The sequence below is a fragment of the Orcinus orca genome, chromosome 5, assembly GCF_937001465.1.
Source record: "Orcinus orca chromosome 5, mOrcOrc1.1, whole genome shotgun sequence".
NCBI lineage: Eukaryota > Metazoa > Chordata > Mammalia > Artiodactyla > Delphinidae > Orcinus > Orcinus orca.
Genome location: NC_064563.1, coordinates 81725079 through 81740326, shown reverse-complemented (window position 1 = coordinate 81740326; position 15248 = coordinate 81725079). Strand labels below are relative to the sequence as shown.

General features: G+C 38.3%; 1 protein-coding gene across 2 annotated transcripts in view; it reads right to left on the bottom strand.

Moving 5' to 3' along the window:
- Positions 1–684: 684 nt before the first annotated feature.
- Positions 685–15248, bottom strand: part of ILDR1 (immunoglobulin like domain containing receptor 1) — a 42952-nt gene continuing 28388 nt past the window's right edge. For both annotated transcript variants that reach the window (XM_004278554.4, XM_049710152.1), the window contains exon 8: positions 685–4947. In XM_004278554.4, coding sequence (XP_004278602.1) covers positions 4906–4947 — 42 coding nt within the window. In that variant the 3' untranslated portion in view covers positions 685–4905. The remainder of the gene's footprint in view (positions 4948–15248) is intronic.

The window sequence follows — 15248 nt, the reverse complement described above, 5'->3', positions numbered from 1 at the left end:
TATTCAGATTGTCTATTTCATCTTACTTGAATTTTAGCAGTTTGTGGTTCTTAAGGAATTGTTCCATTTTTTTTCTAAGTTGTCATATTTATGAGCATACAGTTGTATGTAGTACTCCCTTATTTTTTTTAATGGCTGCACTATGTGGAATGATATATCTGATTTCATTCCTGATATTGGTGTTTTGTGTTCTATTTTTGTCAGTCTTGCTAGAGGTTTGCCAAATTCATTATTTTTTTGAAGAACGAACTTTTTGTTTCCTTGGGGTTTTGTTTTCAGTAATTTTTTCCTATTTCCAATTTTATTTTCTGTATTATCTCATTCCTGCTGCTTGCTTTGGGTTTATTTTGCTCCTTTTTCTAGTTTCTGGAGGAAAGAAGTTATTGATATGACACCTTTCCTCATTTTAAATGTAAGCATTTAGACCTATAAATTTCCATCTCAATACTGCTTTAGTTGCATCCTACATACTTTAAGTTGTGTTTTAATTTTTTATTTAGTTCTACATACTTTTTAATTTCCCTTGAGACTTATTATTTGACCCATAATTATTTAGAAGTGTGTTGCTTAGCTTCCAAGTGTTTTGAGAGTTTCCTGTTGTCTTTCTTACAGATTTCCAGTTTGATTCCACCATAGTCAGAGCACACATACTTTATGAGTTCAATTCTTTTATATTCGTCAAGATTTGTTTTAGGTGTTTTTTTTTTTTTCCTACTTGGTCAGTGTTTCACAGGAAATTGAGAAAAATGTAGTCTACTGTTGTTGGATGGTCTGTTTTATATGTGTTAATTAGATCCTGATGATAGTGTTGTTTAGATCTTCTATGTCCTTGTGATTTTTTGCCTAACAGTTCTATTGGTTGCTGAATGTGAGCAGTGTTTACGTTCCCAACTATAATCATACATTCTTCTCTTTCTCATTTCAGCGTTAACAGTTTTTGCTTCATGTATTTGAGACTCTGTGGTTTATACACATTAGTATATCATGTCTTCCTGGCAGATTGAGCCTTTCATCATTATATAATATCCCTTTTTTTCTCTGATAATTTTCTTTGCTTTGAAGGCTACCTTATAAGATATTAATATTGTCACTGCTTTTTATTTCTCTATTATTAATGTGTACATAGTATATCTTTTCCCATCCTTTTACTTTCAACCTACCTGTGGTTGAATATGAAGTGAGTTTCTTATATGCAGCATATAGTTGGATTTGGTTTTTTAATTTTTCAATCTACTCTGCTAATCTCTGTCTTTTGATTGGTATGTTTAGACCATTTACAATTAAGGTAATTATTAATATGTTAGCACTTTACGATGCTATTTCATTATTTATTTTCTACTTGTTTCCTTTGGTTGTTGTTGCTCTTTATTCTTTTTCTTGCCTTTCTGCAGGTTATTTGAACATGTTTTAGGATTCCATCTTAATTTATAGCACTTTTGAGTTCATCTCTGCAGTTTTCATAGTGGTTGCTCTGGGTGCTACTTATAACTCTGTACTTGGTATCACAGTGTTTACCATTTAAAATGAAATATAGAAACCTCACTTCCAATTAGGTCTCTTTACCTTTCCCACCTTTACATATCATTGTTAACACATTGCATAACTTCTATTTCTTTTGTGAGATTTTTTCCTTTTGGGTTTTATAAATCATATTTTATTGAAACAAATTATAATACCATCTAATACTCAAAAAATGTCTATTGTATGGACTCATATTTCCGATCTTTCTATTGTTTCTTCTTGCGTTCTGATGCTTAAGTTTCCTTTTATCATTTTCTTGCCGTTTGAAGAACTTCCTTTGTCCAGTCTTTCCAGGGTGTATCTGCTAGTCACAAAATCTTTTAGTTTTCATTCATCTGTGAATGTTTTTATTTTCCCTTCATTTCTGAAAACTAGTTTTGCCAGATATAAAATTATGTGTCAACAGTTATTTTCTTTCAGTGCTTAGAAAGATATTTGGCCATTTCCTTTTTCATGATTTCACATGAGAAATACATTCAAATTGGTGTTTCCCTATAGGGAATGCATTGTTTCTCTCTGGCTGCTTTCAGGATTTTTTTCTTTGTCTTTAGTTTTCAAAAGTTTAATTATGATGTGTATTGCATGGATTCTTTGGGTTTATCCCTTTTAGAGTTCATTCAGCTTCTTGGATCTCTATGTTGATGTCATTCATCAAATTTGGGAAGTTTTCAGTCATTGTTTCTTTGAATGCTTATTCATTTCCCCACTCTTCCTCCTTTACTTTCTGGGACTCCAATGAAATGAATGTTGGATATTTTGTTATTGTTCCACAGGTCCCTGAGGCTCTGGTCATTTTTTTCCCAACCTCTTTTCCATTATTCATATTGGGTGAATTCTACTGTACTGTCCTCATGTTCACTGATTCTATTCTTCATCATCTCCAGTCTTCTGTTGAGCCCATCCAGCAAGTTTTTAATTTCTATTGTATTTTTCAGTTCTATAATTTCCACTTGTTTTTTTTCATAACTTCTATTTCTTTTCTGGGATTTTCTACATTTTTATTTAAGACAATTTGTAATTGTTGTAGCATCTTTATAATGTCTGCCTTAAAATTCTTATCAGATAACTCCAACATCTGATTCATCTCAGTGTTGTTATCAGTTGATTTCACTTTTCATTCAAGTTGTGATTTTCTAGGTTCTTGATTTATATCCTGGACATTTTGTCTATTGTGTTAGGACAATCTGGGACCTATTTAAATATTTTATTTTACAGGAATTGACTCTATTTAGGTTTAACACATGAGTCTTAGCCTACTTTTGTGGGCTGTGATTCCAACAGTTTAATTTTCAGAGACTTTGTGACTGCCTGAGGGAGGCAGGTGAGGAAATCCTTCTATTAGTAACCACCACCACCCCCAGCTACCCAGGTTTCTCTGGGCAGGGAGGAGAGATAAAGTGATTTCTGGGACCAGGCTGCTAGCTACAGGGCTGCTAGCTGTGACAGGTTCTTTTTCATGATTCCACCAGTCAGCCCTAATGTCTCTGGGCAGAGGAGGAGTTGGGGACAAAGAGGCTTCCCCAGGTGGGCCACCTGCTTTACCTGGGTGTCTCTTACTGGTTCCTCCCATCCACATCAGTATCTCTCCATAGAAGAGAGGAGTCTCTGGCCCAGCAGGGTAGGAGAATGCTTCCCCTGGTCACTTATTTTTGGCAGGACTCCCGGTTGTTCCCCCTTGTCTGAAGTTGTCAGAGGGACTCCCACTACATCTAGGGGGAAGAACAAGCTACTGGACTACTTTCTGTTGCCAAGTGGGAAGCCAGAAAAACATCAGGTCTGGGTGGCTGCCTTCTGTTGGTTGGGGGACACAAGATGCCCTGCCTCTGTGTTGGCATCTGGTCCTAGGTTCCCAAACCAGATCATCTTCTTCTTAGCACCCTTCAGAGTCATCTTTTGCTCGTCTCTTGTGTCATTTCTAGGATATATAAAGTTGTGCTTAGGGAGGAGGAGCAGGGAAAAAGAGGTCTATGCCATCTTGTCCAGACCAGAAGTCCCTCAGCTACTGAATTATCCATTAAAGTTTTATTTTTTCTGTTTTACCAATTTAGACGCAGTTACATTATGGATAGTAAAAATCCCAAAGACACCTTTGCACAGTGCAGGTATTTAACCAATATTCTCTAACATGTAATTAATGAGACTGGGAGAAACAACGGATGTTAATACAAAAGGATCTAAAATGAGCTTAAGGCCATACACATAAAGATACTGTTGAGGCGCGCACACACACACACACACACACACACACACACATGCACGTGCTTCCTTTCAGGCCATCTACTTACAGTCTGCTTAAGGAGAGTCTCTACATGAAGCACAAATGGATTGATGAAGCCACCAGAAGGGGCTGAGGAAAATGAGAGAGAGAGGTAGGGCCTATTACAGAGAGGCACAGACCCTTCCTCCTGGGGCACTGAGTAGTAAAACCTGCCTGGATGCCTTTGCTTGGGGAATAACTCTGCAAGGCTGAGTAGTGCCAGGAGAAAGGTCGCTCCAAAATTATCAGGTTGGCCTGGCTCTTCTCTGAGCTTTAGTCGGGAAGAAGGCTTAACTTCATCAAGTGCATCAAAATAGGTATTTGGGGCAGAATCCTCAGGCCAGTAGCTTTCACTTACTTCTTCTTTACTTATGTACTGTGTTGTTCCCAAGAAGCATTTAAAGTGGTTTCAATGGATGCATGTTATATAGGAAAATATAAATTAGATATAGGCAAAAAAAAAAAAAAAAAGAAGAAAACAAATGACAGGAATAAGACTGGTGCAAAAGTGCTTCTCTGTGACTTTCTACACACGCAATAAATAGCCTATGAGAGGGCACATTGCTGGAGTATTTCCTGTGCCATCTCTGAGTGAACCCTCAAAGGCATTCAGGACCAGGCTTGGGGGCAGTAAAGTGGACTCGTAACATGGAGGGATCCTCTAGATATGCTATAGGGGGAGACAAGTTTCCATGGAAATTTCCCTATAGTACTCCACAGATTTTCTGCTCCTAAGAGGAGCAGGAAATGTTTGATTTCCTCTTAAAGATTCCTGAGTTCTCACTTTGAGAATGGCCACAGTTCTGAGCAGTGTAACCTAGTTGAAGACTCAGGCTACTAAGTTCCTGAGGGATCACATCCCAGTTAGAATTCATTACAAGTCTGACTATCTAAATATGCAGAGTGTGTACCAAGGCTAAAACTACAGTCATTAATTCCTCAAACTTTGTTTATAAAATTCTTCTATTTGATTCTCAGAATCTAAGCCAAAACTGTTAGATACAAACTTGCGGTGTCCATCTCAAGTCAGCTGGAATGGCCCCTCCCAAGTCAGCTGGAAATCTAGGTGATGCTGATGACATGCAGGAGCTGAGAAGTAGCCACAGAAGCAGTGTTGTGCCTGGTGACTAAATGACCACACTCCTTCCACTATGGGAGCTCTCTCTCTCCTGGGGAATAGAAGAATATACAAAAATCCAGTCAGCTGGGCTCTATTGTCTATGTATACAATACACGAGTAGGCTTGATTCTGGTGCAAATCCTCAGTGAGTGGTGGCTGCTGGGACAGCAGCTCTGAATCTAAAAATTATTTCTTGACTTGTCATGAAGCCAGTTTCTCCCCTTGGCTTATGTTTCTCATCTTTCTACCTCGCTGGAGCCTCCCTCAAACACCTTTAATTTCTGAAAATTTCTTAGAGTCTCATTCACTCTGCTTTTTGCTGATTTTTAACATCTTTAAGTCTCTCTTAGATCGAAAAACAAGGTACCCTGTTCCATTCATCAGTCCCTCTCTCTATCATTTATTCATGAAGATATGGCCCAGTTTTCCTTTTCCCATTTATATTCTCCTGAACCATTTGTTCTTAGCCCTTATCTAAAAAGTTAAGCTTCACACCTTGGTATTTCTCTGATGTTATTTGTTCAGATCACTAATTATCTTTTCCTGACCAAAAGCGATGGCTTTTCTTCAGAAGTTATTCCACTTGATCTTTTGGCTTTCTCATCTTGCGCTATGAGGGCTTCAAGAACTATGGTTTTAATTTCTCGTATTTCTCTAACTTTGTATTGGAGGAGATTATTTTTATTTCAGTTTTGAATATCTACAACGTCATCTATGAATGTAACCTTTCTTGTTTGAAATGGCAAGATAAGGTATCTGCCTCAAAACATACTGTTCAAAATGTATATGTATGTACTATATTCATGTTGCTATAAAAATTGTGTGTTTCCATTTTATCAAGAAAGTGAGTTTTGAGAGCATGGTTTCTAATCAAAATGCTGTGGGATGGGAGACTGTAGCCAAGATGGCAGAGTAGAAAGGCCCTGAGCTCACCTCCTCTCATGAGCACACCAAAATCACAACTATCTTCAGAACCACCATCAATAAAAAACAAAACAAAAAAAAAACTGAAACCTACAGGAAAAGATCTCCTACAACTAAAGATATATAGAAGGAACCAAAATGAGACAGGTAGGAGGGGCAGACTTGCAATATAATCAATTCCCATACCCCCTGGGTGGGTGAACCACAAACTGGAGAATAATTATATTGCAGAGGTTCTCCCACAGGAGTGAGAGTTCTGAGCCCCACATCAGGCTCCCCAACCTGGGGATCCAGCACCAGGAAGATGAGCCCCCAGAGCATTTGGCTTTGAAGGCCAGCTGGGCTTAATTGCAGGAGCCCCATAGGACTGGGGGAAATAGAGACTTCACTCTTAAAGGGAGTAGACAAAAGCTCCCATTCACCAGGATGCAAGGCAAAAGCAATACTTTGATAGGAGCCTGGGCCAGACCTACCTGCTGGTCTTGGAGAGTCTCCTGGAGAGGTAGGGGTGGCTACAGCTCACCCTGGGGAAACAGACACTAGTTGCAGACATATTAAACATTCAGCCACATGAACACTCCTGGCAGCTGCCATATTGGCTCATTAGAGTCAAGACCTGGGCCACCCAATAGCCTGTAGGTGCACTAGTGCTGGGACATCTCAGGCCAAACAACTAACTTGGCGGGGACACAGCCCCACCCATCCACAGACAGGCTGCCTAAAGACTACAGAGCCCACAAAAGCCTCTAGACACAGCCCAGCCCACCAAAGGGCCAAGACCCAGCTCCACACACCAGTGGGCAGGTACCAGCCCCTCCCACCAGGAAGCCTGCACAAGCCTCTAGATCAGCCTCACCCACCAGGGGGCAGACACCAGAAGCAAGAAATCCACAATCCTGCAATGCAGGCCAGATCCTACCCTGGGACCACCTGGACCCTGGCCCTGCCCACTATCATGTGAATGCAAACTTCAGGACACCCCAGACCCCATACCCAACTGTGTCAGGAACTGCCCCCCTTCCACCAATGGTCTGAAACAAGCTCTGAGATCCCTGGACCCTGCAGCAAGACCTGGGAACTAGCTCTGCCTACCAGTAGTCTGGCACTAACCCCAGGATCTGGCTTCACCTGCTAGTGGGTGGGCAACAGCCCGAGTCTTCAGGATCCTGACTTTGCCCACCAGGGAGCCAGCACTAGCCCTGGGGAGCCCACTTGGATCCCAAAACCAGGCACCTCATGACCAGACCACACTAAACAGCAGCCAGCAGCATCTGTACAAGACAGGGGCTGACACCAACCAAACTAGGGGCCAACCAAGCCTACCAGACTGCCCACATAGCCTGCCTCAACAGAAGGACCCAAGCAGCCCTCTTAGGGGGAACACCTAGAGAATACAGCTTGGGTAACAAGAGGGGAATGCACTGCTGGGACCCATAGGACGCCTCCTACAGAGGGCCACTGCTCCAAGGTTAGAAACATAACTAATATACCATATACACAAAAATACAAATAGCAACTTGGACAAAATAAGGTGGCAGAGGAATATGTTCCAGACAAAGGAACAAAATAAAACCCCAGAAGATGAACTAAGTGAAGTGGAGACAGGCAATCTATCTGAGAAAGAGTTTAGAGTAATACTCATAATGATTATCAAGGAACTCAAGAAGGAAATGGATGCACAGAGTGAGAAGTTAGAGATTTTTAACAAAGAATTAGAAAATATAAAGAACAACCAAACAGAATTGAAGAATACAATAACTGAAATAAAAATATTTATTTATAGATTGCTGTATAAAAACCTCATGATAACCACAAACCAAAAATCTATAATAGATATATGCACAAAAAAGAGAAAGAAGTCCAAACATAACACTAAAGGTAGTCATCAAATCACAAGAGAAGAGAACAAAAGAAGAAAAGGAAAAAGACCCAGAAAAACAAATCCAAACCAATTAACAAAATGTCAATAAGAACACATATCAGTAATTACCTTAAATGTAAATGGACTAAATGCTCCAACCAAAACACATAGACTGGCTGAATGAATACAAAAACAAGACCCATATATATGCTGCCTACAGGAGATTCAGTTCAGATCTACAGACTGAAAGTGAGGGGATGGAAAAATGTATTCCATGCAAATGGAAGTCAAAAGAAACCTAGAGTAGCAATACTTATATCAGACAAAATAGAGTTTAAAATATAAAGACACTGGCACAGAAACAGAAATATAGATCAATGGAACAGGATAGAAAGCCCAGAGATAAACCCACACACATATGGTCACCTTATCTTTGATAAAGGAGGCAAGAATATACAGTGGAGAAAAGACAGCCTCTTCAATAAGTGGTGCTGGGAAAACTGGACAGCTACATGTAAAAGAATGAAATTAGAACACTCCCTAACACCATACACAAAAATAAACTCAAAATGGATTAAAGACCTAAATGTAAGGCCAGACACCATCAAACTCTTAGAGGAAAACATAGAACACTCTATGACATAAATCACAGCAAGATCCTTTTTGACCCACCTCCTAGAGAAATGGAAATAAAAACGAAACTTAAAAAATGGGACCTAATGAAACTTAAAAGCTTTTGCACAGCAAAGGAAACCATAAACAATGAAAAGACAACCCTCAGAATGGGAGAAAATATTTGCAAATGAAGCAACTGACAGAGGATTAATCTCCAAAATTTACAAGCAGCTCATGTAGCTCAATGTCAAAAAAACAAACAACCCAGTCCAAAAATGGGCAGAAGACCTAGACATTTCTCCAAAGAAGATATACAGATTGCCAACAAACACATGAAAGAATGCTCAACATCATTAATCATCAGAAAAATGCAAATCAAAACTACAATGAGGTATCACCTCACACCAGTCAGAATGGCCATCATGAAAAAATCTACAAACAATAAATGCTGGAAAGGGTGTGGAGAAAAGGGAGCCCTCTTGCACTGTTGGTGGGAATGTAAACTGATACAGCCACTATGGAGAACGGTATGGAGGTTCCTTAAAAAACTAAAAATAGAACTACCATATGACCCAGCAATACTACTACTGGGCATATACCCTGAGAAAACCATAATTCAAAGAGAGTCATGTACTAAAATGTTCATTGCAGCTCTATTTACAATAGCCAGGACATGGAAGCAACCTAAGTGTCCATCAACAGACGAATGGATAAAGAAGATGTGGCACATACGTACAATGGAATACTACTCAGCCATAAAAAGGAACGAAACTGAGTTATTTGTAGTGAGGTGGATGGACCTAGAGACTGTCATTCAGAGTGAAGTAAGTCAGAAAGAGAAAAATAAATACCGTATGCTAACACATATATATGGAATCTAAAAAAAAAATAAAATGGTCATGAAGAACCTAGGGGCAAGATGGGAATAAAGATGCAGACCTACTAGAGAATGGACTTGAGGATATGGGGAGGGGGAAGGGTAAGCTGGGATGAAGTGAGAGAGTGGCATGGACATATAGACACTACCAAATGTAAAATAGATAGCTAGTGGGAAGCAGCCACATAGCACAGGGAGATCAGCTCGGTGCTTTGTGACCACCTAAAGGGGTGGGATAGGGAGGGTGGGAGGGAGGGAGATGCAAGAGGGAAGAGATATGGAGACATATGTATATGTATAACTGATTCACTTTGTTATAAAGCAGAAACTAACACACCATTGTAAAGCAATTATACTCCAATAAAGATGTTTTTTATATATATATATATATATATATTTATATATATATATATATAAAGACACTGACAAGTGTCCTTGTCCTTATAAAAGACAAGGACACTAGATAATGATCAAAGGATCAATCCAAGAAGAAGATAAAGAAATTGTAAATATATATGCACCCAACATAGGATCACTTCAATATATAAGGCAAATGTTAACAGACATAAAAGGAGAAACTGACAGTAACATAATAATAGTGGGGGACTTTAAGACCCCACTTACATCAATGGACAGATAATCCAGACAGAAATTAGTAAGGAAACGCAGGTCTTAAATAACACATTAGACCAAACGGACTCAACTGATATTTATAGAGCATTCCATCCAAAAGCAGCAGGTTACACATTCAAGTGCACATGGAACATTCTCCAGGATAGATCACATGCTAGGCCACAAAACAAGCCTTGGTAAATTTAAGAAAATTGAAATCTTATCAAGCATCTTTTCTGACCACAACCCTATGAGACTAGAAATCAACTACAAGAAAAAAAACTGCAAAAAACACAAACATGTGGAGGCTAAACAATATGCTACTAATGGATCACTGAAGAAATCAAAGAGGAAATTTTAAAAATACCTAGAGACAAATGAAAATGAAAGCACAATGATCCAAAACCTATGGGACTCAGCAAAAGCAGTTCTAAGAGGGATGTTTATAGCAATACAAGCTTACCTCAGAAACAAGAAAAATCTCAAATAAACAACCTAACCTTATACTTAAAGCAACTAGAGAAAGAAGAACACACAAAACCCAAAGTTAGTAGAAGGAAAGAAATCACAAAGTTCAGAGCAAAAATAAATGAAATAGAGACCAAAAAAACCCACAAAAACAATAGAAAAGACCAATGAAGCTAAAAGCTCGTTCTTGGAAAAGATAAACAAAATTGATAAGCCTTTACTCAGACTTATCCAGGATCATAAGAGAATGCTACGAGCAACTCTATGCCAATAAAATGGACAGCCTAGGAGAAATGGACAAATTCTTAGGAAGTACAATCTCCCTAGACTGAACCAGGAAGAAACAGAAAATACAAAGAAATTACCAGTAAGGAAACTGAATCGGTAATTTAAAACCTCCCCAAAAACAAAAGTCCAGGACAAGATAGCTTCACAGATGAATTCTACCAAACATTTAGAGAAGTGTTAACACCTATCCTTCTGAAACTATTCTAAAAAACTGCAGAGGAAGAAACACTTCTGAACCCATTCTTTGAGGCCACCATCACCCTGATACCAAAACCAGACAAAGATATCACACAAAAAAGAAAATTATAGACCAATATCACTGATGAACACAGATGAAAAAATCCTCAACAAAATACTAGTAAATCGGGCTTCCCTGGTGGCGCACTGGTTAAGAATCCACCTGCCAATGCAGGAGACACGGGTTCAAGCCCTGGTCTGGGAAGATCCACACGCTGTGGAGCAACTAAGCCCATGTGCCACTACTACTGAGCCTGTGCTCTAGAGCCCGTGAACCACAACTACTGAAGCCCGTGTGCCTAGAGCCTGTGCTCTGCAACAAGAGAAGCCACTGCAATGAGAAGCCCACACACCACAACAAAGAGTAGCCCCCGCTCACCACAACTAGAGAAAGCCCATGCACAGTAACAAAGACCCAACGCAGCCATAAATAAATAAATAAATAAATAAAAATACTAGCAAATCAAATCCAACAATACATTAAAAGGGTAATTTACCATGATCAAGTGGGATTTATCCCAGGTATGCAAAGATTTTTCAATATCCGCAAATCAATCAGTGTGATACACCACATTAACAAATTGAAGAATAAAAACCATATGATACAATCATCTCAATTGAAGCAGAAAAGGCTTTTGATACAATTCAACATCCATTTATGATAAAACCTCTCCAGAAAGTGGGCATAAAGGGAACATATCTCAACATAATTAAGGCCATTTATGACAAACCCACAGCTAACATCATACTCAATGGTGAAAAGCTGAAAGCATTCCCTCTAAGATCAGGTACAAGACAAGGATGCCCACTCTTGCCACTTTTATTCAACACAGTTGAAGTGGAAGTCACAGCCACTGCAATCAGAGAAGAAAAAGAAATAAAAGGAATCCAGATGGGAAAGGAAGTAGTAGAACTGTCACTGTTTGCAGATGACATGATACTATACATAGAAAACTCTAAAGACACTACCAGAAAACTACTAGAGCTCATCAATGAATTCCGTAAAGTTGCAGGATACAAAATTAACGTATAGAAATCTGTTGCATTTCTGTACACTAACAACAAAATATCAGAAGAGAAATTAAGGAAACAATACCATTAAAAAAAATACCTAGGAATAAACCTACCTTAAGGGGGCAAAAGACCTGTACTCTGAAAACTATAAGGCGCTGATGAAAGAAATTGAGGATGACACAAACAGATGGAAAGATATACCATATTCCTGGATTGGAAGAATCAGTATTGTTAAAATGACCATACTACCCAAGGCAATCTACAGATTCAATGCAACCCCTATCAAATTACCAATGACATTTTTCACAGAACTAGAACAAAAGATTTTTAATCTGTATGAAAACACAAAAGACCTTGAATAGCTAAACAAATCTTGAGAAAGAAGAACGGAGCTGGAGCAATCACACTCCCTGGCTTCAGACTATACTATAAAGCTACACTAATCAAAACAATATGGTACTGGCACAAAATCAGACACATACTTCCATGGAACAGGACTGAAAGCCCGGAAATAAACCCATGCACTTACGGTCAATTAATCTACAACAAAGGAGGCAAGAATATACAGTGGAGAACAGACAGTCTCTTCAGCAAGTGGTGATAGGAAAACTGGACAGCTACCTGTAAAAGAATGAAATTAGAAAATTCTCTAACACCATATACAAAAGCAAACTAAATGTAAGACTGGATACTATAAAACTCCTAGAGGAAAACATAAGTGGAACACTCTTTGACATAAATTGCAGCAATTTTTTTTTGGATCTGCCTCCTAGAGTAATGGAAACAAAAGCAAAAATAAACAAATGGGACCTAAATAACTTAAAAGCTTTTGCACAGCAAAGGAAACCATAAACCAAATGAAAAGACAACCTACAGAATGGGAGAGAAATATTTGCAGGCGATGGGACCAACAAGGGATTAATTTCCAAAATATACAAACAGCTTATACATCTCAATTAAAAAAAACCCCAATAACCCAATCAAAAAATTGACAGAAGACCTAATTAGACATTTCTCCAAAGATGACACACAGATGGCCAACAGGCACATGAAAGGATGCTCAACATCACTAATTATTAGAGAAATGCAAATCAAAACTACAATGAGGTATCATCTCACATCAGTCAGAATGGCCATCATCAAAAGGTCTACAAATGATAAATACTAGAGAGGGTGTGGAGAAAAAAGAACCCTCCTACACTGTTGGTGGGAATGTAAACTGGTACAGTCACTATGGAAACAGTATGAAGTTTCCTTAAGAAACTAAAAATAGAGTTACCATATAATCCAGCAATCCCACTCCTGGGCATATATCTGGAAAAGAAGCAAACTCTAATTTGAAAAGAAACATGCACCCCAATGTTCATAGTGGCACTATTTACAACAGCCAAGACATGGAAGCAGCCTAAATGTCCAGCGACAGATGAATGGATAAAGAAGATGTGGTATATATGCATAGACATAGAAAACAAACTTTATGGCTACTAAAGGGGAAAAGGTGGGGGAGGAATAAGTTAGGAGTTTGGGATTAAAATATGCTACTATATATTTATAAAACAGATAACCAACAAGGACCTACTATATAGCGCAGGGAACTAACTATACTCAATATCTTGTAATAACCTATAATGGAAAAGAATCTAAAAAAGAATATATATACAAATATATATATACACACATATATACACAAATAATATATATAAAACTGAATCACTTTGCTGAAACTAATACACATTGTAAATCAACTATATTTCAATAATTTTTTTCTTTTTTTTGGCCACATCACGCAGCATGTGGGATCTTAGTTCCCCAACCAGGGATCAAACCCATGCCCCCTGCAGTGGAAGCATGAAGTCTTAACCACTGGACCATCAGGGAAGTCCAATAAATTTTTTTTAAAAAAGATGTGGTATATATATACAATGGACTATTACTCAGCCATAAAAAGAATGAAATAATGTCATTTGTAGCAACAAATGGATGGACCTAGAGATTATCATACGAAGTGAAGTAAAGTGAAGTAAGTCAGACACAGAAACACAGATATCATATAATATCACTTATATGTAGGATTAAAAAATGACACAAATGGGCTTATTTACAAAACAGAAATAGACTCACAGTCATAGAAAACAAACTTATGGTTATCAAAGGGAAAGGGGCGGGGGATAAAGTAGGAACTTGGGATTAACACATACACACTACTATATATAAAGTAGATAAACAACAAGGACCTCCTGTATAGCACAGGGAACTATATTCAATATCTTGTAATAATCTATAACAGGAAAGAGTCTGAAAAATAATATATATATAAAACTGAATCACTTTGCTGTACACCTGAAACATTGTAGACCAACTATACTTCAATAAAAAAAATTTTTCTTGGAACAAAAATGCTGTGGGATGAATGCTCTCTGACAAAGGAAAGCAACAAAATGGAGCCAAAGGAAGTTGTACAGGGTTTTCTAAAGAAAAGACATTATCAAAGAATAGACATTTTACTGAAAGTAGAAGAAAGTACCATAATCTAAAATGTTTTTAATTAAATCGAAGAGTCAAGAAAAAAGAAAAAAATCTTGGATTCTCTACAGCAAGTTTGAGTTTAGCTTGGAGAGGAAAGAATGCAGTAACTTTCTCTTGCATTAGAACAGGTGTGTACAGGCCAAGATTGGAACAAATCAGCAATGCCTTGGGAAGCCCTTCCTGACAGAGCAAGACTGGAAAGAAAGATGATCGATTTGAAGGATACCAGAAACAGAGGGGCCACTCAGTCTGAAACCCCTGGAGTTTAAAGCTTGATATTACTGCTGCTTATATTTCTGAGACTGTTGACTTTTGGTGGAGTGAAAAGACCACCAGACACACAATGAGATCTTGGCTGGAGTCCTGGTTCTGGAGTCAAATGGAAGATACCTCAACATAACTTCCCTTTTCTCATGGGCACTGTGCAGACAGTACTCCTTACGTAGTTCAGTTCCCATGAGATCATTTACATGCAAGGCCTTGCCTGTTGGTATCTACTTGTTAAACATTACTCTAGAGAGACACTCCATTTGAGCCAAAAGATTTTTTGATTAATTCATATTACTCTGAATATTTAATAAAGTATTTTTAATAAGTATTTTGTAAAAAGTTATGGTAAAGCTGTAACTGTTGAAAGCTTGATTTAAGAAAATAGTCATACATCTTATCAGCTCAATTTAAGAAACTCAAGTTATATATAATCAAAGATCACCATCTAGTGGCCCAATTGTACCATAACTTCTAAAGTTAGCTGCAAGCTCCAAAGACTTCAGAGGCTAGAAGGTGTGTGGAAAGCATCCGGCCCTGCCAAGGAGAGGAGCGAAGAGAGATTTGGGGCCCACTAAAAGCATTCAAATTTCAAGTTACAAACAAAATAAACAAAACACGGTGCCCTTCAAACGAATCAACCTTCCAAATCAAGCTTTGG